This window comes from Sinocyclocheilus grahami, unplaced genomic scaffold (genome assembly GCF_001515645.1).
Source record: "Sinocyclocheilus grahami isolate Dianchi unplaced genomic scaffold, SAMN03320097.WGS_v1.1 scaffold196.1, whole genome shotgun sequence".
NCBI lineage: Eukaryota > Metazoa > Chordata > Actinopteri > Cypriniformes > Cyprinidae > Sinocyclocheilus > Sinocyclocheilus grahami.
The window spans coordinates 31,960-57,908 of NW_015505375.1; the positions used below are offsets into that span (position 1 = coordinate 31,960).

Here is a 25,949-nt window from a genome sequence, read left to right on the forward strand (position 1 = left end):
ATTACTGAAAACCTCTTTATTATCGTGTGTGTGTGCGCGCGCGCGCGCGCGCGTTAATTGTAATTTTTAAAACAACGATTAATTAAAATGTCTGATTATAATTCAGTAGACCTAATTCAACAAATGAAACCTTTCTCTTTTCAATTGACTATAATAAGCAATTGGCCAAATTTCGAAGCAGACATTTTCATTTATTTGTAAAAGAAAGAAAGAGATGAAGCTGCATTTCCACAAGGTTGTGTGTAATTTTCCTTAGCATTCAGTAAAAGAAACTTCACAGAAGTTTGGTCAGTGGCATCATGTAGGAAGCAGGAGAAGATGATGGTTGTCCAAATTACTGGTGCAACAGCAAGGTTAAATGCTGACTTTGCCTCTGTATTTTTTGAGTCCATTAAGTAGGGTGTGCACAGCTGCACTTGTAGGCTGCAGAAACACATTCCCAAGCACGCAAAGGCTGTGGGCCTCAAGCTCTTTTTTTCATTCTCTCTTACAAGATAGTATTAAGTCTTTCCTCTGCCTATGCCTTGAATAATTTTTTTTTGGCTCTAGTTTTTCCAAAATTAAGAAAATTAATATTTTGCAAGTAGTAGGACCAACATAATGCCATATTTTGGTTAATATAACTTTTTTCTGTAAGACAAATCATGTTACTGTGAAACCTTATAATCAGGTTCAAATTCAGGTTTATTTATTAAACAACAACAGACATTACAAAGTAATGTACCATAAAGAAAATACAGTAAGTACAAAATTACAGTAAATACAGAATTGAAATACAATAAGTATAATAGACTTATAAAACATAATAGATTAAGCCATCAGTCCCAACTGGTCAACTGTCCCAGACTGGTTATATTATCGATACATTGTTAAAATCTGCATCCAGATTTTAAGGGTGAATATAATGATATTTTATCATATATTTCCCCTCCCCCTGATGACTTCAGTTCTTTTGTTGGACAAAATAAAATGAGACAACCAATAATGTGTGTTTGTGTGACCAGTGGAAAGTGAGGGCATGTATGGAATTTTTTGAATATTTCTCTCTTAAATGACTTTCATGTCGAAAAGATCAACTTTTTTGACAAGATCTTTTGACTCCCTGCTGTCCTCTAGAAAGAATATAAAATAACCCCCTAGCTTTCTGTGCACAATTTCTGTATAATACACTTGGAGGAAGAAGCATGTGAAACTTTTTGATTGACCTGGTTTCTGCAGAAATTAGTCATAAAATGAGATATAATCTTAAAGTCACAACAACAATCTGCTCAAAAACCACGCAAACAGTGATATGTTTTTTTTATTGAGTACATTATGTAAACATTGACAGTACGTCGTGGTATAAGTGTGTGATGTAAAAGCAGGCTAAAGACAAAAGTTAAATGGAATTAAAAGTCAGCTTCCTTCAGTGAGGTGAGATTTCAAGGTGTTAGGCAAAGCCTCTTTAACTGTACAACCCGTATTTTGAGTTTGCTATTCATGAGAAGCATTATGTGAACCATGTGTCACAAGAGTTCTCAGAACACCTAAGATAAGAATTGTTTACTTGCATAAGCTTACAAAGTATTGTTAAAAGCCTTCATGTTCATCAGTGAGACCAACAGTCTATAAATGGAGAGAGTTCACTGCTGCTTCTGCTCTGTGAGTTGGGGGTCCTGCAAATATGACTGCAAGAGCATAGTGCAGAATTTCTGTAAAGACTCATAGAAATCTTGAACATGCTAATATCTTTAATTTACAATACATAAAAAAAACACTAAACGAGAACAGTATTGGATGGGAGGACCCAACTGATATGTTTTGGCATGATCTTAATAGACATCACATCATAGCCGTAGATTTATTTATTTTCAGAAAAAACGAAATGGTAATTTTCCCTCATGTAGCTCAGAGGAGTACTTCTTGTCTAGTTCACCAAAAAATTTACTTATACTGTCATGTTGTTTCAAACCAGCGGAGTCCAAAACAACATTTTGCTCGAGAGAAATAAATGATTTAAATGGTAAATTATACACACACAAACACACAAATACACAAACACACACCACATTTTATTAATAAGAACTATTTATTTTGTCTATAGATGTATATCAGTAACAGTGGTAGATTTTTATTTTGTCATCGCATTTACTTGAAGAGAGGGTGTTCAGATAACAGATGAGAAATGCAGGGCCAGATTAACCATATGGTGGTTTGGGCACCATGCAGGGCCGTATAAAGGTTTTCAACTAGCATGTACAGGGAACTGTAATACTTGATCTAACTAACCATCCAACATTGACCTCTTGAGCTGAACTTTCCAAAGAAAGTAAACATTTTGATTAACTGTAATTGAATAATTTGTTTGCTTATAACAAATAATTTGTTTGCTTTCTTAATAAATCACATAAAGCTGTTTTAAAATATTTCATTAAAACGGACAAATAATTCTCTTATTTTATATTTTCCAGTCACCTATTCAGCTCCTCCACAAATCAGTCTTCATCTTTGTTGTCTCCATTTCCCTCTCTCTTTCTCTCCTTTGCTGAGATCAGAATCTCAAGCAGAATGTAGGTCAGCAGTCGGTGCCGAGTTACCAATTAGAAACAGCTGTGTTTTTATTTTTTTGTCTATAGAGTGAGCGGAGGTCAGCGATTTCTGCTTTCGGTCTCATTCTTCGTTGTTTTTTTTTCTGGCTTCTTTCCCCTCTCTCGGTTCCCAGTCTAAAAAATAATGTGTTTACTATCCCTTTTCCCTGCTCTGTGATAATGATAACACCTCAGCTCAACCCTTATAGGTATACTCTGTCTAACAAAGGTTAAAAAAGGTAACCTTTTTTTCCCTCCTGAGAATCACAAAAGATGAACTGGATAGATAGATAGATAGATAGATAGATAGATAGATAGATAGATAGATAGATAGATAGATAGATAGATAGATACTTCTGCTAACTTATGTTAACAACATTCAAAAATGGAAAATGGATAAAATACATGTTTTGTGACTTGCAAACTTGAACATTTGGTTTTGAACACGTTTTGCAAATTCTGCTGAATTGTTAACACCAAGTTATTGCAAGGACAAAACAACAAAGAACAACTTGTGATAGCCATCATTATGCAGCAAATGTTTTTATAATATTTCTAGCTGTTATGGAATTGTATTCTAGCCGTTACATTTCCAGCTATTATTCCAAATAATAATAAAACATTTTTTTTTATTGTAAACATTGTTAATTCTTTTCTTAACACTATAACAATATATTTATACAACATTTTAATATTTTTCTTACACTTACAAAATCAGAAAAACTTATTTTAAAAGTCTTGCTTTAAACTTCTAGAAAGTAGTCACTTTGGGGGGAAAAGTAGTGCACAAGGATGACCATTTCAGTCGACCGCACCCTAGACGTCATTAGCGTATCAGCAAACCTACGATGGTTTTATATAATGATAAATATTAACTAAATAACATCTTAGTTTTTAAACGTGAATAAGTGAGTTGAATTAGTATTTTAATGTGATTGCAGCTCGGTAAACGATCAGAGACCTGACTCTGAAAACCATTTCCCTTCGCCGAGCTCTTCCAGAAACAACTTAGTCGCTGCCAGCACAGTTCACTAAACGAGGTTATAAGAAAACACGCCCAACATCTCCCTCTGTCCAATCAGCAGCGTGTATAGTGTACGTCAGACCAATGAGCGATTTAGGGGTTGAGTCACCCGTACTGTTGCTAGGGCATGGCTTCAACCGTGTTACTATCACTGACTAACCAATCATATGACATTTCGCAATGTCTCAACATCTTTCCTGTGAACCTCTCTCTTTGAAGTTTCTGATTGGATACAAATTTTTTTAAGTTCCGCCTTTCATACTTTTCTACTGTCTGATTGGACGATGAAGCCATCAATCGATCTCCAGATTTTAGTTTACGTGCAGTCTGCATTAATTTTTGTCGCGAGTCTCTACGACTCAGAATCGAACTGTCCACATCGAGCGTCATCACTTTTTTGTTTATTTGTTTGTTTTGTTTTGTTTACTCCATTTGATTTACACCATTTGTTAAACAGTGTACAACACGGTTTTTTTTTTGTATTATTTTGATTTCTGTAAATACACCGGAATGGAACTTAATTCTCTTCTACTTCTTCTTGAGGCAGCAGAGTATTTGGAAAGAAGAGACAGAGGTATATAATGATGTTTGTGTGGTCAACTAAAAATAGTCTTTGAATTTTAATATTTCGTTGTTGCGCTGGTCTAATGCCACTTATAAACCTGCCGGCGGATCAAGTGTAGTTTAATTCAAGCCCAAAAGGACGATGACATCTTGTTACTGTGAGTTATCAAGTCTATAATATGCAATAATCAGAATGAGATGACTTACGTGAATGACATTCGTCCCAGCCTCTGTTAAAATATTGATTCGTTTTCATTTTCCGTCAAATGTAACCTGGGGGAGGGGTGTTTGCTTTACAGTAAGTTGATAGAAGCATAATTTGTTCAATGTTAAATGGCTTGACGTTAAAACATACCAAGTGTCTAACTTTCTAACATTCTCGTTTTTGTTCACTGAATCGCGCACGTCTGTATTTAATGCTGGTTTTGTTTACTTTCTCACTAGAAGCTGAACACGGTTACGCATCTGTTTTGCCGTACGATAGCGACTTTTCCAGAAAGAAAACTAAATTCTCTCCTGTTTCAAGAAAAACCCACAACAATAGGTAAAAACAGTACAATGTCATTGCTATATTAATGAACGAATACATTCAAACGATGTTTATTCTACATGTAATCGCCATTTTTGTTGTTGGGCTTGGCTGTGTATAATAAACATTGCCACGCGTACAGCGTTAACATTCTGCTGCTGCTTTCTATTTTCCACTGCTGCCATCTCCCTTTCAAATCAATCAGTTTTTACGTAGAAACACCACACGTTTCATTAACCAAGAACTTTTTGTTGTTTAAAGACAACTGGCAACGTCAGTGCATTTTAAGTATTTATCACGTATGCACAAAATAGCTGGAAACTACTAATCAGCAAATATGCTGATTTCCTTAGCATATAAAACTTGTTAGACATTTAAAGTTATATCACTTGTTTGCATGCATAACATTTGCCAAACATTTTTTCTTCATGCATTCTTGCATACAAACAGTACATTTTGAATTAATGTTTTGTTTACAAGTTGCTATTCTTTACATTTTAACTTCTTGTTGAGCATTAATGGGACACATGTACATGTCATAGACAGTATGCTTTCAAGTAGTGTACTTTAGGTGTTGTTAAACTCTCACTGTTGGGTGTGGTGTGAATAGACCCAAGTCAGCTGCTAGAGAGCTTTGAACCTGGATCTGTTTTGCTGCATTAGCCCCCTTTCCTTGCAATGTCAAAGCAAAACAGCAGGAGCCTAGTGTGCAGCCCTTCCCCCACAAATGCATAGAAAGCACTGAAAAAAGGACATTTATGGAATTAGGGCTTTCCAGGAAATTTGCGAAGTTTTTCTTTTCGCTTTTACCAAAACTTACTTAGGAATACTTTTTTTGGAATTATTTCCCAAATTGCAAAAAAACATCTGCTGACATTGTGGACTTTCAGTAGTGTTAAAGCTTTATTTTATTTTTCAAACACCATCAATTCTGCACTAGCCTCAGATATTAACATTGTGCCTGTATTTTTAGCCTATATTTTTTTTACCTGTCATGTGCAGCAATTTCATTATGTGTACTTACGGATGAATAATAAGGGAAACATGATGTCATTATTTTTGCAATCCCATATGATGACGTTAGTGGTGCAGAAACTGCACACTGCAGCTTTGACATATGTCTAACAACTGAAGCTATGACCCATATATTTAGTTTTTATCTTGCATGCATTACAATCCCTATATTTTGTTTGTTTGGAGAAAATGTAATTGCCCCATCATACACCCCAGCATTCATACCCTGGACTAAAATAGCAATGCGTTGTAGCATGCTGAATTTCCTTTGCGTCATTGAGTGCATGCTGTGCTTTACTTACAGTGATATCGGTCTACTGGACACAGTAAGGCCATGCAGAATTATTTTGTTTTGTGTATAATGTAGAATTCAAAGCAGAACAGCATGTAGTGTGTGAAGGGGCCAGGGAGCACCAAAAGCATTCCATTTATACATTCATTTATTTATGAATTCATTCCAAGTAAAAATAAATTACATTTGACATTGCTCCTTTTTTGGGGTTTCAAAGATAATTTGTTGAATATTTGTGCTCGACAATGGGGTCATTTTTGTTCATTCAAAATTAATAGTATCTTGATCGAATGGCAAACAAGAGTGCATATGTGGTGTTAACAAACAAATGCAGCTTTTCGAAGTTCCTTTTGGACCACATTATTATATGAAGAACATCACCATTAATTCAACACAAGACTTACTTGGTGTGTCCTGCTTTATATGATACTAGGAACCGTTTTTACTCAAAGTACATTAATGGAAACATTTTTTATTTTAATTTGAAAGAGTCTTAATTTATTTGTCTTACAGTAGATTAACAGCATCACTCTATTAGAAAAACATCCTGTAGCAGTTGTTCAGAGATACAGAGTTGCTTTTTTATATTTTTAGCACAGGGTCAGTATACTGTTTTTTGTTTTTTTTTAATAAATAAGTAAATAGTCAATGTTCTTCTTATTATTTTTATTAACCAAACTCATCCATGCTTCTGTTTATTTCTTGTTCAGGTCATCACACAATGAGTTGGAAAAACACAGGTAAGAACATACCCATTATGGGTTGTATTGGATTTGCTTATATCTTAAAAGCCAGTGTTTTGTAGTAATGATTTAAATTGTATAAAAAATAAACAGGTTTGAAATGAACATTTGCCAAATGTGGGTGATAATCAACTTAATAGCCAATTTGGCAGCATATGTTTATAAATTATATTTGTGTTACTTTACAAGTGTTTCTGAGACACTGCCGGTAAACCCACTGCATTCAATATGAATTATTTGCTGTTAATATGCTGACTCAAAAGGCATGAGAATATTATGATCATGAAACTATATGTTGGGGTATAATCTTGTCATATTTACATGATATTTTGGAGCATGAATTTCAATGTCATTATCGGACACCTAGGTTGGCTTTTTTGAATGCACATCAGAGTGGAAGCTTTAAAGGTGCTGTATGTAAGTTTTTGACTCTACTAAAGCATAAAAATACCATAATATGTTAGCAAATATTTAAGAAACATGCTAAGTTAACATATTTGTTTACCTAAAAATCAATGCTACAGTCAGTTATTCTCCTTTGAAAATGTGCGTTCCGGGCCGGAATTGTCGGTCTCTGTTTTGGTTTGTGAAACCCGCCCACTGCCAGTTTACCCAATTGTATTTCGGCACACCGGGTTGCCAGTTGGCGGGCACAGCGCATTTCATTTCGGTCATGGAAGCTGGCAAACGAAAGGGGTTAGAGCGGGAAATAGAACTTTCTGCCCATCCTAAAAAACCTCGACATCCATCCAAAAAACTTTATGATCAACAACGGTATAATAAAAGCAAAATAAATATTGCAGATGCGTTTGAGAGATGGTTGTTGGTATCCTCAATCTGGCAACCTGTGTGTGCGTCAAGTCTGAGGAGGGGGGACCGGGTGAAAAAACCCTTTTGTAAAAAAGTATTTTGAATTTGGACTGCAATACCTAGTTCAACCACTCAGTGTCAATCCTACATACAGCACCTTTAATGCTTTTGTGAAGAAACAACTGATCATTTTATGAACTGGCAGCCTGTCTGCTAATCAATGTGCTTGACAATATGTCATTTTGGAGTGATCTGTATTTAGAGTTTACAACAACATATAAACCCTGTTTTTCCTGCATTGCCCGTCAAGTGCACAAAAAGGCTGTTTGAAATGTTCAGTCATGTCCTTCGTCAGAATGGAACCTCTGAAACATTAACAACACTAGACAGAGTACCAGGAAAAACAGGAAAACCATACATGCAGGTTTATGATATTTTTTTGAAGAGACATATAGAAATACAAAGGAAAAACATTTCAATGTCATGTAATTTCTGTGTAGGAGCATCAAATTAGTTAATGCTGTAAAAAGTAATAATTAAACAAATGTACTAAAGGCTGTGCTATATTGTGAATATAGTCATGGCTGGAAGTTGTTGTTGAATAATGTGCAGCCTCATTGGTTTGATAAAAAGATTATTACATAAATTAAGGATACAGTTGTTTTAAATTAAAATGTTGTTTTTGTATATGTACTTGTCTCTTTATCTGTGCCATGTCCTATATTATTTTAGCACAGCTGGAACACTGTATTGACCAATCAAAAAATAGGAAAGAAACTTTCATCCATTTGTTGTCCTGGCTAAATTGAAGTCCCTTTCGCTGGTGTGCTATGTTTAATTGACAAGAATTTGAAGTTTTAATGATAACAGTGACTTTTACTCTCCTACCTGCTGTTTGAATGTGCTAGTTTGCACAATGGAAGTACTTGTGTTATATTTTTGTTAATCTAAGCATCCTGAACATTTTTGACACAGACTTTTCTAATTCGAAGTGCTATGGAAAGTCAAATGAACACAAGTAACAAATGAGTAATTTAGCAATTAGTCATTTAAAATGTTATTTTGTAACAAATTAATAATTAAAACCTTATTAGTTATTAGTAATAAACACAAAGTAGACTCCCTCCTTTCAGTTTGAAAGGTTTTCTAATTTATATTTGTGCATGATGTTGAGGCTGTCTTACCATGAGATGTGAGTCAACTTATTAGCATTTTAAGTAAAAACATTCTTTAGAATTCAGCTATGCCACACAGATTTGGGAAAGTCATGCTTGGAAGTAGCCTAAACAAACATAATAATTATACTGTGAACAATAAACCCAAATAACTATGGAAGCATATACTGTAGGTAGCGAAATTCAATTTAAAATGCAATATGCAAAATGGCAATGCAATATTGCACAAATTGATTTGATATGTGTAACATGTCCAAGCAGAAATGGTAGCAAAATGATCGTTTAAATGCTATTTGTCCTAAATGCATTTAGACTAACAGTTAGAACACTTAGGAACACCTAACCCATATCAAATCAATCTGTGTTATACATTTTCATTTTCATTTCGCAAATTATAAAGCGTTAAAATTTGTATGCAATTTACATATTAAGACTACTGTTGGAAATGGCAAATGTAAATTATATAATTTAATTTTCATTTTCCTTTTGCAACAAACTTTGCAGGTATGGGTAATGGAAAATGTAAATTTAAATACAGAAATACATTGCCATTTTGAATATTGCGTTGCCATTTTGCATATTGCATTTAAATTTAATTTTGCTACCTATATGCTTCCATAAATAATTAAATCTGAATAAAAAATGATCAAAATAATTTTTTAGAAAAATATTATTTGTGCATGATATTAAAACAACATTAAACATTACATTAAACAACCATGAAAGTCAAGCAATTAATTTATACACTCATTGTGAATCAGCTGTTCTGTACATCACACCTTTAAAATGATTGAAATACAGTGGAATTAAATTAACTTAAAATAATTAAAATTATAGTTCACTGCAGACCTGCTTTCCGATCACTGATCTCTATATATTATTGATGTATAGATGATATTGTCTATATTAAATATCAGATCAAATCAAGTGAAGTGAAAGTGACATGTGGCCAAGTATGGTGACCCATACTCGGAATTAGTGCTCTGCATTTACCCATCCAAAGTGCACACACACAGCAGTGAACACACACACCGTGAACACACACCCGGAGCAGTGGGCAGCCATTTATGCTGCGGCGCACGGGGAGCAGTTGGGGGTTCGGTGCCTTGCTCAAGGGCAACTCAGTCGTGGTATTGAAGGTGGGAGAGAGCACTGTACATTCACCCCCCCCCCCTACAATCCCTGCCGGTACGAGACTCAAACCCACAACCTTTGGGTTATGAGTCCGAGACTCTAACCATTAGGCCACGACTTCCCCCAACACACTCCTTTCAACATCACAAATCAGCAACTTATGTACCATCTAGAATTATTAGTAATTTGTATTAGGTAATTTATGTGCTAAGAACTCATAATTACAATATTTCTGGCTCGTGAATGAATCACAATACTTTAGTGAGTTAAAACATCTTAATAACAGAAGGAAAAAGGGCCTCTGACATGCAACCCATTTCAGAGTGTTCCATGAAAACATGATCTCGGTCATATCCTCTGTGTTTGGAAAATGTGTCTGTTTGTTTGTTTTCTTCTGATGCTTTTGGCATTTTATGTCAAGCATGCAATATTGCATTTAATCAGCAATACTTGCCACTCAAGCAAATACATGGTAGAATCATTTTTGGCAGCAGTCACTGCTGTCAGTGTCTTTTGGTGAATCACAAAGAGATCTTGCTAAAGATTTTTGGCAAAAATTTCTCAAGCTTTATCAAGTTTCATGGGGATTGTTTTGTTAACTGCAGTTTTTTTTAAAGGGGTCATATGATGCGAGTTCAAGTTTTCCTTTCTCTTTGGAGTGTTACAAGCTCTTGGTGCATAAAGAAGATCTGTAAAGTTGCAAAGACTAATGTCTCAAATCCAAAGAGATATTCTTTATAAAAGTTAAGAGTCAGCCACGCCTACCTAAAACGGCTCGTTCTAACACGCCCCCACATATCTATGTCACTATGTGGAAATATTACCAAATGTGCACGCAAAGAAAGAAGGCGTGGTTTCAGGAACAGCAGTAGTGTTACCGCAGCCATGTCAGGGAGACGCTGTGTGAACTGATGGTAAAACTAATGACATTATTAACTGTCTTGATATTTACTTTGAAAGCCGACGCTCGCGATTATGGTAAGGGGAGTTTCCTTTCCGACGCGTGCTTGTGGTGTTCAGCCAATCACAATGCACTGGGTCAGCTGGCCAATCAGAGCAGACTGCGCTTGTCAAAGGAGTGGGCTTTGTTGAAAACGACGTCTTTGAGAGAGGCGGGGCATAGAGGACCTACAATAATGTACAGTATTTGAAAAATAATGTGTTTTTTGAACATTAAAGCATGTCAACATATTCTGTTACACCAAATACACCAAATAATGATCTTTAAAATAGCGTCATATGACCCCTTTAAGTTAATGTTCAGTTGGATTAAGATCTGTGGGGCCACTCAGACACTTTAACCTTTCTTGTTTTAAGTCAGTCCAGCTTTGTTTTGTTCTGCCTTTGCTGATGCTCTAGGTTATCAAAAGTATAAAGTATCTTCCAAGTTAAAGTGCCCTTCCTCAATTGTTGGCACACATCATGAATTTCAAAGAAATTATGTACATAATAATTCTAATATGTTTCTTCATGACCGCAGTGCTGCTTTGCCAAGTGCATGTTTTAATAAGCGTTTTCCTTGTCGAATGAGACAAAGAAAGGCATCTGATACCCTCAGTAAGATGTGGTTTTGACAGCTTCAGTGATCATATTGTGATTGGAGCATTGTATTGCACTGTTTGCTTTCTGTGTGCAATTTATAAAAATAAAAAAAACACTTATAACCTTTCAATGCCTTATTGACAGGACAAATCTCTGATTATCAGCCAATGTCAGAAAGCAACAGTTTTTGTTTCTTTTTAGCCTTTATTTAACAGACAATAGAGTAGCAATAGAAAGCAACAGAAGAGGAGAAAGGAAATGGGTTTGGGAAAGGACATCAAGGTGGGACTTGAACTTGAGGTGCTCAAAGTGTTGTTGTGGAGTTCTGCCCACAAACCCATGACATATGTCAATATCAGCAAAGAAATGGAGGCAGGAAAACAAAATGTCATTTAAAAATATTTCCAAGCCACAGTTATGTTTATTTCTGAAATCATGCGTAAGATTACCTGTACATATCTGGACATCAATCAAGTTAATATGTGACTTCAAGACTGTTTTGGGATGTGCCAATGGAGTTGAATACATTATTTTCTACACTAGAAGCCTGTATTAGACAAGAATGGAACAACATTCCTATTCCTGAACTTGAGCAACTTGTCTCCTCAGTCCCCAGACGTTGCAGACTGTTATAAAAAGAAGAGGGGATGCCACACAGTGGTAAACATGGCCTTGTCCCAAGTTTTTTGAGATGTGTTGATGCCATGAAATTTAAAATCAACTTATTTTTCCCTTAAAATTATACATGTTCTCAGTTTAAACATTTGATATGTCATCTATGTTGTATTCTGAATAAAATATTGAAATTTGAAACTTCCACATCATTGCATTCTGTTTTTATTCACAATTTGTACAGTGTCCCAACTTTTTTGGAATGGGGTTTGTATTTATAGTTTTTATTATTGGTGTTTGCTAAGGCAAGCATCGCTGCTTGACGGGTATAATATAAGAGGTAACACCATAGACACTAAAAGATACTATAGTTTTAATGAGAGCGTTTGATTTTTGATTTGAGGCTCGAAAAATCCAGTTTGTAGTTTTGTATGTGGGTTTCAGGGCGTGTTTTAGGATTAAAATCTTTGGAGGGGGTTGAAAATCCGTGTTGCCCAGCGACAGCCCCAAAACATTACTGCTCTTGAGGAATGGGCCAAAATACCAGCAACCGTGTGTGAAAACCTTGTGAAGACTTACAGAAAATGTTTGACCTCTGTCATTGCCAACAAAGTGTATATAACAAAGTATTGAGATGAAATTTTGTTATTGACCAAATACTTATTTTCGACCATAATTTGCAAATAAATTCTTTAAAAATCCTACAATGTGATTTTCTGGATTTTTTTTTCTCATTTTGTCTCTCATAGTTGAGGTATACCTATGATGAAAATTACAGGCCTCTCTCATCTTTTTAAGTGGGAGAACTTGCACAATTGGTGGCTGACTAAATACTTTTTTTCCCCACTGTATAAGAGGTAACACCATAGACACTAAAAGATACTATAGTTTTAATGAGAGTGTTTGATTTTTGATTTGAGGCTCGAAAAATCCAGTTTGTAGTTTTGTATGTGGGTTTCAGGGCGTGTTTTAGGATTCATTTTGCCTTGGGAAACTGGTGATGATGTGGTGCTGGCGTCATGACTGAAGAACATGCCCATTTCTTGCCTTTCTGTTACTCAGAGAGGGAGACTGAAGACCCTCCACACTCTTCATGTCTGCTCTTTCCTTTTTTCTGCCTCATCCTTTTCTTGAGTTGCTTCACTCTTCTGACTCGTCAGGAGCTTGAGAAGGAGGTGCAATAGCTTGGTATAGCATGGTTTTTAAATGTTCAGTATTTGAAAGCAAGTCTTTAGCTAGTTTAGCAGCAACTTGTCAGTGGAAGACTCGTTTAATTATACTGTGCAATGATACCCTATCAAAAAAGGCATTAACATGTAAGTCTACACATGGATGTGCAAAACTGTGTATTTTAATAATTAATTAGTTAGTGGATTGTCTGAAGCTCAGACACATATCTTGGGGGGGCATTAACACTGTTTTTTGCATTCCTCTATGCAAAAAACACCAGGATGTAGTGCAGCAGAATGATCTCCGACATGGTCTGAGAAATTAAACAGTTCTCTGCTGGAATGGTCAGCAAAATTCTGTTAACACAGCAATCCAGTTCACTGAATATGTGCCTGAACCTGCAACTTTACTGTATGCGTTTATAGTGAAATTCATGCTGTGCCTGTTCTTCGCAGGCTACCCAGCATTCCTGTGTTTTCACAGATCTGCAGGTAGAACTTTGTACAGTTGTACACTAACTAATTATGCATCTAGTAAAATTAGTTTAGCCCACAGGAATTTCTTTGTGAATTCAAGTGCATTTATTTGTTATTGTTTTGACTGAATTGACCCCAACGAGTCTAGTTTCTTCCAAAGTTTATTTCTTATCCTACCTAACATCTTGGGGAATTTTTCCTTGCCACAGTCAAATTATGCTTTCTCAGTGGGGGTTTTAAGGCCCCATGTTCTGTAAAGCTGCTTTGGAACATTATGTATTATGAATACTGCCATACAAATAAAAGTGACTTGACTGTTTAACCCAGAAATCAGATCACTGCACTTTTGGTGAGATCAGATTTTCAGGAGTTGAAACCTTATGGGCTATTTCAACAAGTATTTGCATGAAAAGTCTTGCTACATTATTGATTGCAATTATACATGTACACTATTGCTGTGAAAAGCAGTGAAGGACCAGAAAGAGAAGCTCGAGCACACTGTCCTGTTATTTTAGCTCATGTTAATCATTCACAGCGTTATGATGATGTGACGCCTGGCCTATTTCAAATAGCCTCTGTGCTAGTAGGTACTGTATTATAATTTACTCTCCAGGCTTTCTTTAAATTCTGTTAAAATTTTATTTTGATCAGTACAACAGTATGGTTGCAAATAAGACTGGACCCAATCTGTTCGGTTGTAGCAGCTTATGTGGTACCAGTTGATTGTATAAAACTGATTGAGATGAACCACAAAAAGTATCAAAACAAGTTAACTTGGCAAGTTCATCAATTTTAACCCAAAGCTTTTACCTTGAGTTACTTCCATCACAGTATTTTAAGAAATGTGGCCAGCAAAAGTTGGGCAAATAATATTGCCTTTATTTTAAATAAATGTTGTTGTTTTTTTTTACATTTTACTTTTTAGTTATATAGTTGTGGACTTGATAAATGTTTTGTTCCACAAACAGTGCAAGGCTCTTTAAGATCGCTTTGACAATGAAGAGGAGGCACAGTAAAAACAAATAAGTGTAACTTTGTTAGGTGTGCTTGTGTCAAGGCCATTGTAGAGTCATTCATGATGCTTCACAGGTTAGGTATAGCTCAAAAAGTCCACATAGATAGAGATACATTTACATCCACTTCCATTTCACTTTTGTAAACAAGTAACGATTTGTTGCAGATGAAGATGTTTTTGTGCTTTTGAGAACTGGCTATAAAGTTGTGTGTGGATATTCACATGAGAGTCAGTCATATACAGTATGAACATTTTTCTGTCTTTTGAGAGGTGTAAAAGGACTGGCTTTGCCCACACCAGCTAAGCATACAGTCAATGGTCTCTTTCTCCAAAAAGGGTCACTTCCTCCAGAATAGAGCCCCAGTCTGCCTGAGTCGCCTCATTCTGATGGACTCTGGCAAAGTCTATTTCTGGAAAGTCAGTTTGTTCTGCAACCGCCTTGGTAACTCGATCTACAGATATTTTGATCTACTTTACGTTGGAAAGATGGAAAAGTCTTACCATATCAATAACATGTCAAATCACAGATAAAAATTAAGAACAATTAATATAATTTACTTTCTTCTTTAGCATAAATTAATCAATAATAAAAAAAGCTGATGCTTTCCAGAAAAGCTGTTGCCTCTTTTAGATGAAACGTGGGACTTCCTTTACTACAGCCGCTATGTTGAGCTGCAGTTAGTTCCAGTCCTCAAATTTAACTAAGGGCTAAGATTGCTGATATAGAGTAGAACAGCATTAAGACTTCTCACTGTTTGTGTCAATCCACTTGTTTTGACAAGCCATGAATTTGCTTTACATCTATATGGTAGTATTAATTACAAAATATACAAAAGATTAGTTTTGCACATAATATTAATAGACCAATGGTTTGTTTCACTTTTGGTTTGGTGTGAAAGGGCCTTTATACTGAACGATTTTGTCCCCCTCAATTCTGTTTTCTATGCCCCTGTCAATATAAATGTATTACGTGTAGGGATGGGTACCGAAAGTACTGGAGAAATTAATAAAACACACATTCATTTATTATTGCTATATATACATTATCTTGAAAATTCTATCTCACCAGAGTCGCCAGCTGTTTTTCAAACATTTGTCTATGATGCATTTTTGCTATTCGCAATTCAGAAGCGAGATCGCGCCCACGCGGAGAAGCTTCAGCACGCGCAACATGAAAGCCCTGTTTAATTATGATAGAAGAGAGAACTAAACATTCAAACATCTGCTTACACTTTAGGCCTATGGCTGTTTTATTAAGCTAATTTTATTTTTTTACTTCGATTTTGGCTTCTAAGGATTATACAAAAGAAGACATGAGGTAAAGCTATTAAAAACTAGCTGTGTTTCGTCTTGCGCAACTTCTTTCCCTTCACAGCGGTGCGCATTCGTTCCTCCCTAAAACCCAAACTTAACGTCAGAATCAGCTCAATCGGTGATTGTTGTAAGATGCCATCTTTACTGTTGCTAAATTGCAGGACATATTTGATAATAAAACGTTGAAAGCACAATACGCACAAGAGCCTCTGTTCCTCAGGCTGAAATGTGTGCACGCGGCGCGCTCCAAAACGGACAAACAAATGACACTTTGAGCTTCGGGCGCATGTCCAAACGGTCATATATATATACCGATAAGAATACCGTTAAAGTACCGAATCGATAAGCAGTATCGGTAAGAGTAGTAATACCGTTAAAACCTTAACGATACCCATCCCTAATTACGTGACATAACCTTAGTATCTGTGGAGTCTTTTTTGTAGAGTTTTGGTGAATTTTTTTTTTTTTTTTTTATCAATCACAGGACCAGTCCTCTTACATAAAGCTGCAATCACATCTCATTAATCTAGTTCCTCAGTCATGCCTGCATGGCTTCAAACCAGCAGCCTTTTTGTTAGCAGCCCACAGCAGCATCCTGAATCAGTTCTAAAGTTCTGAATTTATCCCAGGGTAATACTTCACTCCAACCTGTTCTTTATTTATTGCAGACGTGCCAAACTGCGATTGTACCTGGAACAGTTGAAACAGCTTGTGCCTTTGGGTCCTGATAGCACCCGTCACACCACACTGAGCCTGCTCAAACGCGCCAAAATGCACATCAAGGTACAAACAAATCAGCATCTTTCTGACAGTGTCTCTGTTTGCAAAGCAGTAAAGAGGTTAGAGCAGCTTAAAGCAGTTACAGTGAGAAGGGAAGTTAATCAGGAACTGTCTACAGGAAGTTTATGTCACTCTCCATGTTGCAACTCAGTGACCCACAGTTACTGACATGATTGAGATGGTAATTTACTCCAGCTTAAAATCATTGAATCATTGCAGCATTATATGAGGCAATTGCTGAATTAAGATTCACATTGATATTTTTGTGTGGTACTATGAAGAAAACATTTTAGTGTGATACAACTGTCCTGATATCATCAACGGAAAAAAATTATTAAAAGAAGGAAATTCTGGAAAAGAATCCGTTTTATTGCTTATTATTTAAAAACAACTCATCCGCCAAATCAAAGTTATGTAGTGCGACCAACATAGTCATGTGGTCCATCCCATAGATATGTTTACATAGATGCCTCATTAGCTACTGTTTCTATGGGCTGCTATACATGCCGTCCGCCATCTTGGAACAGTCAACTTGACGTCATTCACCATAGTAATCACTGAATATTCGAAAGATGCCACAATCCTGCACAGAACGGCTCAATGGCTTTGGTTGTTGAATAGTGTATGAATGACGTCAAGTTGACCGTTTCAAGATTGGTGTGACTTCCCAAAAACGAAATGATATTTGTGAATGAATAATTAATGACATTTGTAAAATAAATAAATCAAAATAAAAATGACTTGAAATAAGATCTCTTTTTTTAACATACTAAATAAGTTGTGTACAGTAACATGTTTTCAAGGTTACTTTTTACTTGGTTACACCACATAACATCTTGAAAGTCATTAAACTGAAACTTACTTTTCTTGAAAGCACTTAAACAAAAAACAAGAGCTTTCTTTCTTTTCTTTATCATGGACACTTTTTATGTCACTGACTGATTTATCTCTGTCTAATTAAAATGGGTGTAAGCCTCAGTGGAATGGAAAGTGTTCAACAAACTGTCACTTAAAGTGTGTGAAAGAGACAAGACACAGAAAACCCAGTACCATGTGTCTGCTGACCATTTTGTTTCTTTCCTGTTTGATACACTGTATTTCAGCTCAACCTGCCTGGTTTCCTGTCATGCAGCATAGATGTGTGTGTGTGTCAGATATTTTTAATATTATAAAAATTTTTGTCCATGGAGGTAATCAGTAGGCTAATTTCTAATGAGGAGACCAATTTATATGACACATTTTTATGTAGGCTTTTATACATATGCAAACATTATTTAATTACCATTATAACTAGCTATCTCACAAATTTTTGCTCACTCTGTGTATTTTTGATTTTACAGTTGGGTAATTTTGGTGCAGTAGCACGAGATAGCTTGATTTCAAATTTGAATTTAATAAAAAATGACAAGTAAACAGTCAGTAATAAAATAAGAACAAATAAAGAAATTAATAATGATAGCACAAATAAAAAAATAACGACTGGCCTACAAATGAAATAAATTGCTTTTTAGTTTTTCAGGTCTAACAGTAGGGCTATTTCGAGATTTCGTTTTTTTTTTTTACCAATTATCCAAATAATGTTTAGTCCTAGAAAGCTATTATTATCAGAACACGTGAGCATAACATGCGGTTATCAGATCAATGAATGAGAGGACAGCGTTACCAGAGTTGCCCATATACCACACCATGTTACAACACAGTAGGGCTATTGCAGACAGAAACAATACTGTACTACATCGATGTTTCCTGTCAGCTCAATTTTTGAGTGGACTTTGCTGTTACGATGAGCATGAACGGTATACCGTATGAGTGAAGCAGTCACATGGGCCGTGAGCGACTGAGCGGAGCTCACATACGCAAAGCGTCACACCAGGAGAAAGTGAAACCTGAGCGGTAAACTAATTTTTGGCAGGAAGATGATTTCGGTGCATCTCTAATTAGTGGCGACATCAGAAATGGATATTATATAATAGATGCTTTTTTGAAAATTTTAGCAATTTAAAAATATAAAAAAATATATTTTTTTCACGGCACTCCTGCTCTCGACAGACGGCACCCCGGTTGGGAAACACTGCTCTAGGCAATGATAGATGATACATGTCTTGCAGTGTGGTGTTTCTGCGCTCTGTGGTTTGATCAGTGGAAACTTATGCTCTGCAGAAGCTGGAGGAACAGGACAGAAAGGCTCTAAACATGAAGGAGCAACTGCAGAGAGAACATCGCTACCTCAAACGGCGCCTGGAGCAGCTCTCTGTACAGGGCTTAGAGCGCATTCGCACTGACAGCATGGGCTCCACCATCTCCACTGACTCTGAGCAAGGTACAGCACAGCTGAAATAATCTAATATGCCGATATTTACTTATATCCAATAAAACCTTAAGCTCTCTCTGAAGTATTGTGTTTAAATGGACAAATTCACAAAAAAATTCATAAAAATTCATAAAAAAATTATGTCAAAATGCCCGTCTTGGTAAGTATCCTATAGCAGGCATATCCGGCTGAATGACCGTACTGTATCAGTGCGCTGGATTAGTGTATTCTCTTAAAGTGACAGCACTTTCTTAATATTAATCAAACAGCAACAACAAAGAAATCACTCACTGCTCTTGATTGAATAGCTTTTGTAACTTTAATAAAGATTCATCTTTAATTTATACAGTCAAATATGCAATGCTGTTTTACATTTCATTACTTTATTCAATTTCTGTACCTAAAAACTAATGTTAGACCTACCTAGAAAAAACCTGAAAATCACTGTTTATTTTATTTGTATCTTTACTCTATTGTATTTATTTATTTGTGCTGTTGCTTGTAGTTAGTTTATTCTTTTTCTTTATTTTTTATTTGACAGTATAATTTTTGCCTAAACATAGCACATACCGAACCGTACCGAAACCGTGACTCTAAAACCGTGATACAAACCGAACCGTGAGTAAGTTGAACTGTGCCACCCCTAATATATATATATATCTATATAGATATATATATATATATATATATAGATAGATAGATATATATACAGTGCCTTGCAAAATAATTCATACCCCTTCATTTTTTTCACGTTTTATGTTGCTGCATTATGTTAAACTGATTTAAATTACTTTTTAAGTATTCTAAAGTATATCTGGGACAGTTGAAATTTAGCTCAGTTGCATTCATATCGCTTGTAGATGTTACTACACTTCGAGTGAAGTTAACCTGTGGCAAATTCAATTGAATGGGTATGATTTGGAAAGGCACACACGTCTTAATAAAAGGTCTAATTGCTGATAATGCATATCAGTGCAAAAACCAAGCCCTGAGGCCAAAAGAACTGCCTGTAGAGCTCAGAAACAGGTTTCCGTCAAGCCACACATCTGGGGAAAAGTTCAGAAAAAAATTATGCTTCAATGAAGGGTCACAGAAGCATGTAGTCTCTGTTACCCTTAATGGAAGAAGTTTGAAACAACCAGGACTCTTCCTAGAGCTGGCCTCCTGGCCAAACTGAGCTATTGATGGAGAAGAGCTTTGGTTAGTGTGGTGACCAAGAAACTTATGGTCATTCTAGTTGAGCTCCATGATCATATGCGGAGATAGGAGAAATCTACAGAAGGTTAAACATCACTGCAACACTCCACCGATCTGGGTGTCATTTCTTCAGTGTTGTCACATGAAAAGATATAATAAAATATTTACAAAAATTCTTTCCCAAAAAGACTCATGGCTGTATTCGATCAAAAGGGTGCTTCTACTAAATACTGAGCAAAGGGTCTGAATACTTAGGACCATGTGATATTTCAGTTTTTCTTTTTTAATAAATCTGCAAAAATGTCAACAATTCTGTGTTTTTCTGTCAATATGGGGTGCTGTGTGTACATTAATGAGGGAAAAAAATTAACTTAAATGATTTTAGCAAATGGCTGCAATGTAACAAAGAGTGAAAAATTTAAGGGGGTCTGAATACTTTCCGTACCCACTGTATATATATATATATATATATATATATATAAAGCCATACATATGGAGATTGTTTTGTTGCATTAATCCAGATAAATAGATTATAATCCACAAATAAATGTAATGAGATTTTTTTAATTCACTAATAAATAGAATGAGATCCACGAGTAAATCTTAGTTTCACAAACATAAATTAAATTCACAAATAAATAAAATGATAATTGCAAAAAAAAAATAGAAATAAACATTAACAAATATCTTTTTATGTCACAAACACAACTTTGCCAGGCATTCATTTGTGAATCGCATCCTCTGCATTTTTAGATCACTGCACATATTTGTGGATTGCTTGCAACGCATTTTTGAATGGCTTTCTGTGCATTTGTGGGTCGCTGTGCACTTCTGTGATTTTGAAACATTTCTATCATCAAAACGTTCTGACAAATACATCCACAAATATGTGGACACCACCCACCGTCTACTCAAGCCAATCAGATAACAGCCACACTTTGCTGACCAATCGTAACTCGCTCTCGCTATAGCCAATCACCCTTTGCTTTACAATCAGGTTAGGAACAATTAATTTATTTGCACTCCTGTAAGGAATTCTATGGACACTTTGTTCAAATTGAGTTGAAGTTCTGTTTGGTTTAAAAAATCCTGTTTGGCTTCTGTATATTTTCAATGAGAATAAACTCAGGATTATACACACATTATGATCATTCACAGATCCCAAGCATGAGGAAACTGAAATCATTATAATCAGAGATACGGTCTACACTGGATGAGGAGTAACACGATGAAGGACACATATTTGCACATTCACTTTGTTGTATTCAGCGCAACAGCAACTTATATATATATATATATATAAATAAAAACAAATTTTTTTTTTATGATTAAAAGTTGAGCTTGGCAAATTAAGCAAGTGAGCAGAAAATCAGATTTGTATTGCATTCAGGTGCAGTATTAACAGCCTGTATATATGTATATGCTGTTGATTACCACTGATAATTCAGCTCCTCACCCCTCAATATGTACAAACAAATAGGAAGTGGTCTCACAGCATATACATGTACAGGGAAAAACCAGTAGGTAAGCGGGGCAGCGCTGGAAAAAATTTTTTTAACATAAGCTCAGTTTTTCATAAGCATAACCATACCACTTTTATCGCCCACTCATTTATACAAGTCAAAATCAGTCTGTGGTTACTGACAGTATCTCAGAGTTTCCATCCATAGAAATTAGGTTTAACATAACTTAGAATATTCCTTTATTCTTGAGATCATTGGTTGAGGTGTAAAAATCACTATTGATGAGTTTTTATTTCTGTGTGTATACAGAAGTGGACGTTGACATAGAGGGCATGGAGTTCACACCAGGTGAGGGTGATAGCGTGGACAGTGTTAGCGATGGTGAGGACCACTACAGCCTGCAGAGCAGCTCCAGCGATGGAGGCCACCATTCACATTCCCACAGATTACAGGCTCACATCTGATAGGCCGTGTCAGACCGTGCAACAGTGTGTCACCTCCAACATACCCATCAGCCACTCCCAGCTGGCAGGAAGCACCTGGCTGATTTCCACTCCTCAGAAAACTCTCTCCCCTCTCAACCCTCCCTAAACCCACAAATACACACAGACAAGCAATATGTGGTTTTAGTAAGAATATGTGGTGTGGTAATGCAGTTTTAACTTGTCTGTTCTGCTGTGTATGTATGAGAAACCGTGGCTCTGTTCCAAAACCTAGTAACTGCCTAGCTGTCTATCGCCTACATAAACGTAGTATCCAAACTGAAAAGGAAAAAAGAAACTACAAGGCAGCATGGGTTTCCTGTGTACATTTTGGCTGCGTTTACACTTGCACAAAATCCAATTTTTTTTTATTAACTCACATCTGACATAGATCAGATATTGATATCGCACATGTACAAGCACAAAAATCTGCATCCATTCTGAGCCACTTTCAAATGTAGTTTTAAATCAGATATATATTGGATATCTGGAAATCTGACCTATGTCTAAACATGTATATATGATTCAGGTTATGACCACAGGTTAGGGTGACACATTTACCCACAATATAACTATTCTTATTGTCGTATTATGAAGCACACATGCCTGTATGCACTTGCACAAATCACTTTAGATTAGGAAACTTTATAATAGGTAGAAAATTACGCACACACAGAAACATTCAAGAGCATATAAACCTGCTCAATTAATTTTATGATTAGAATAGATTCTCTACTGAACGCTAGATTTAATTTTTCAGCAACAAAGTTGTAACCTCGCTGATGTTGAAGTACTTAAACTCATAGATTCATGATATAAAGATACTGCACAGATACAGGTAATTCACACGCATCTCTTTCTTAAATTCATTCAAGTGAATGTAATCTCACAGCGCTACTTTTTTCAATTCAGAATTCTAGATCTAATGGAAACTACCAATAATTGATCTGTTCTGTCAAATTTTGTGTTGCAAACATCAATGACAGTTTTACATTTTATATACGGACATCCAAAACCAGAAAGTCAACTGTGTTGCTGAAAGTGATCACCAAAGGAATTGTTCTAGTTTGGACAGGAATTAATATATATACACACATATCGTATACGAGTTGTGTCTTATATGAATATAAACCGATGGGACAAAAAAATCAGATATGATCAAAAGATCAGATCTCTGCATTCATGTAAACGCAGCCTATGGCTGTTCCAAAATTGGGGTGCAAGTCTATAATACCCAAAATGCTATCTAGGCAGGCAGGTCACTAGGTTTTTGAATAGCGCTTGCTTGTGTGTCAGTTCATTTTGATTCATGGGTTTAAACAGAATTCTTGTGTGGTTCTTGAAAGTGCAAATCATAGCATTAGGCACACTAAATGTAATAGACCCCCTAATAGACTAATGGAAAGGGAGCAAAAGGACAAAACTTAAGGGCACTTCTAGGAATTAATGAATTCTATTTCAGTATTCAGCCCACGCAGTTAAATTGACCATGGAGATTCATTAATTGGCTACTTTTGTGTGAAAGAAAAGAGAATATTGATATCTAATGGTTGATTCATAGCAAAGAAATGGTGCTGTGCAAATGCATCCGTGTAGTAGTCTTTATGTAAAACTTTCAGTAGTAAATGATGTAGCAATAAACTTGGAAAGCTATGGCTTTCTTATGCAGTGAACTTATTCTGGACCAAGCCTGAGAGACTTGAGAAGATGAGTAGCTCTGTTCATCTTTTCACCTGTTTTGTTTAGATTGTGTGTGTGTGTGTGTATAGCAGCAATCAAACTGACAAGTCAAAACTGTATGACCGTACCGTGTGAAGGGGGGGAAAAGCTCTTTGAAGTTGAGGTGTTGGTACTGTCAGAAAATGATATTGATGCTAGTTCATTGTTAGTTCATTGTCTTTCCCCGTATCTTAACAATACTTTTGAAGCCTTTATTCTTCAGCAGTAAATATGCAGTGCAGTGTGCAATATTCAGTATATGAAACAAAGTTCTTTGTGCTGGGAATTCCAATTCTTCACAGACAGTCCCAGTCTTCAAAGCAGGTTAGACCAAAATAAATAACAAAATGAAACAGAAAAAAAACAAATGTATATTTGAAAAAAGAAGCCCCCCAAAAAATATTGGTCACTGAAAGTGATATTATATTTTCTGTAGTAGCTTTTGTATTATATTTTCCTAAATAGTTCTTGATTAAAAGCAAATAGAGGAGTATATGAAAATGAGGCCAGGCTAATTTTGTTTGGGAGAATTCTGGCATTTGTCCCTAACTGTCATGCTGTGCCTTGACTTGTCGTATCCCTGTTCTTTTCCCAATCTCTTTCATACATCCCTCCAACCCTGCTCAAAACCACAACCTGCTAGCCCTCCGCAACTTCCATCCTCAGAATAGACTCTTCCTTGTCCTTTTGATGAGACATTTTGGTTAGTTACCTCTGACCTCCATCTTTTTTTTATATATTTTTTTTATTCCTCAAAAATGTGCTTTCCATTCTGCCATGCAACATCATCCACTGGTCATCTTCTCTTGTGGCAGCTCGTCTTACCCCATTGAAAAGCGTTATCTAATCAACTCTGCCCTTGAGGCTCTTTTCATAGTTTTTTTTAAGCTTCATAGTAGCCGTCTTGTTATAGTCCTTATGCCTATGATGTGTTTTGTATTTCAAACAATGAAGTGGAAGACCTTGGGAGAAGAGCAGTGGAATCAATCATTAATGGCAGCTCGAGTCCTCCCCACACTCTCCCAATGGTAGTTCCTGTTTAGTGTTAAAGTGTGCTTAAGGCAATCATAGTATTTGATCCTCTGCCCATAAGAGAAAAGATACAGGAATATGATTATTTTGTTTGTTAAGGGTTGGGGTGTATTAGAAAGCAGCACTGTTTCAATATTATGGTGCATATTGTGACCAACACATTGAGTTTAATCTCTCCATTCTCTGCAAACACTGAAAGGAGTATGGAAGCCCATTATCTCCATGGAATAATAAATAATAATAATAATAATAATTAAACAAATTGAAAACAATAAAAAAAAGGTAATTGTGACTTTTTATCTCACAGTTTGGACTTTATTTCTCTGTAGATAGCCTATAAACTCATAATTCTGACTTTTACACAGTTGTCAGTGTAAACTGAATTCTGAGTTTTTTCCCCCAGCCACAGAATTAAAAAAAGGAGGAAAAAAACACGTCTTTTTATATCACAATTCGGATGTTTTTTCTTGTAATTGTGAGTTTATATCTCACAATTTTGACATTTCTTCGTGGAGTTTTATATATTACTTTATAATATATATTAAAACATTAAAATGAGATATAAACTCAGAATTGCAAAATAATTTTTTTTTTGTAGTGGCAGACACGGGCTTCCAGAGGAGGGAGTATATTTTTATATTATTTTGTTTAGTTTTGTTTTTTAAAGCTACATTTTAAAGAAGCGTTTACATTTATGTCATGGATATACCTGACTGTTGTAGCAAAACTATTCTTTTTGAGTGTGTTTCAGTATGTTGATCAAGTGACTTGTTAAATTAAAAAACCTCTCGCACAGAACCTCCCATTAACATGCTTTGATTGAAAGTTCAGAGAATTAGACATGAGAATTTATAACATCTCTAAGAGAATGTAGCTTTCATTGGCATTATCTAAGAAATAATTTGTGACAGATACAGGGCTATTCAGTGGCTGGGACTTTAAAACACTAAAATGAGGGTATGTCAGCAGACAGGCACAGATATA

General features: G+C 35.7%; 1 protein-coding gene across 2 annotated transcripts; it reads left to right on the forward strand.

Annotated features, from left to right (window-relative positions):
• Positions 1–3,917: 3,917 nt before the first annotated feature.
• Positions 3,918–24,323, forward strand: mxd4 (MAX dimerization protein 4). 2 transcript variants are annotated; one of them, XM_016285326.1, is made up of 6 exons: positions 3,919–4,165; positions 4,600–4,699; positions 6,701–6,730; positions 16,650–16,764; positions 18,922–19,081; positions 22,042–24,323. In XM_016285326.1, exons 1-6 carry the CDS (start codon positions 4,102–4,104, stop codon positions 22,194–22,196), a joined length of 624 nt encoding a protein of 207 aa, XP_016140812.1. In that variant the 5' UTR covers positions 3,919–4,101; the 3' UTR covers positions 22,197–24,323. The 2 variants fall into 2 exon arrangements, with proteins under 2 accessions (XP_016140813.1, XP_016140812.1); XM_016285327.1 differs by lacking the exon at positions 6,701–6,730 and having other exon boundaries at positions 3,918–4,165.
• Positions 24,324–25,949: the final 1,626 nt, after the last annotated feature.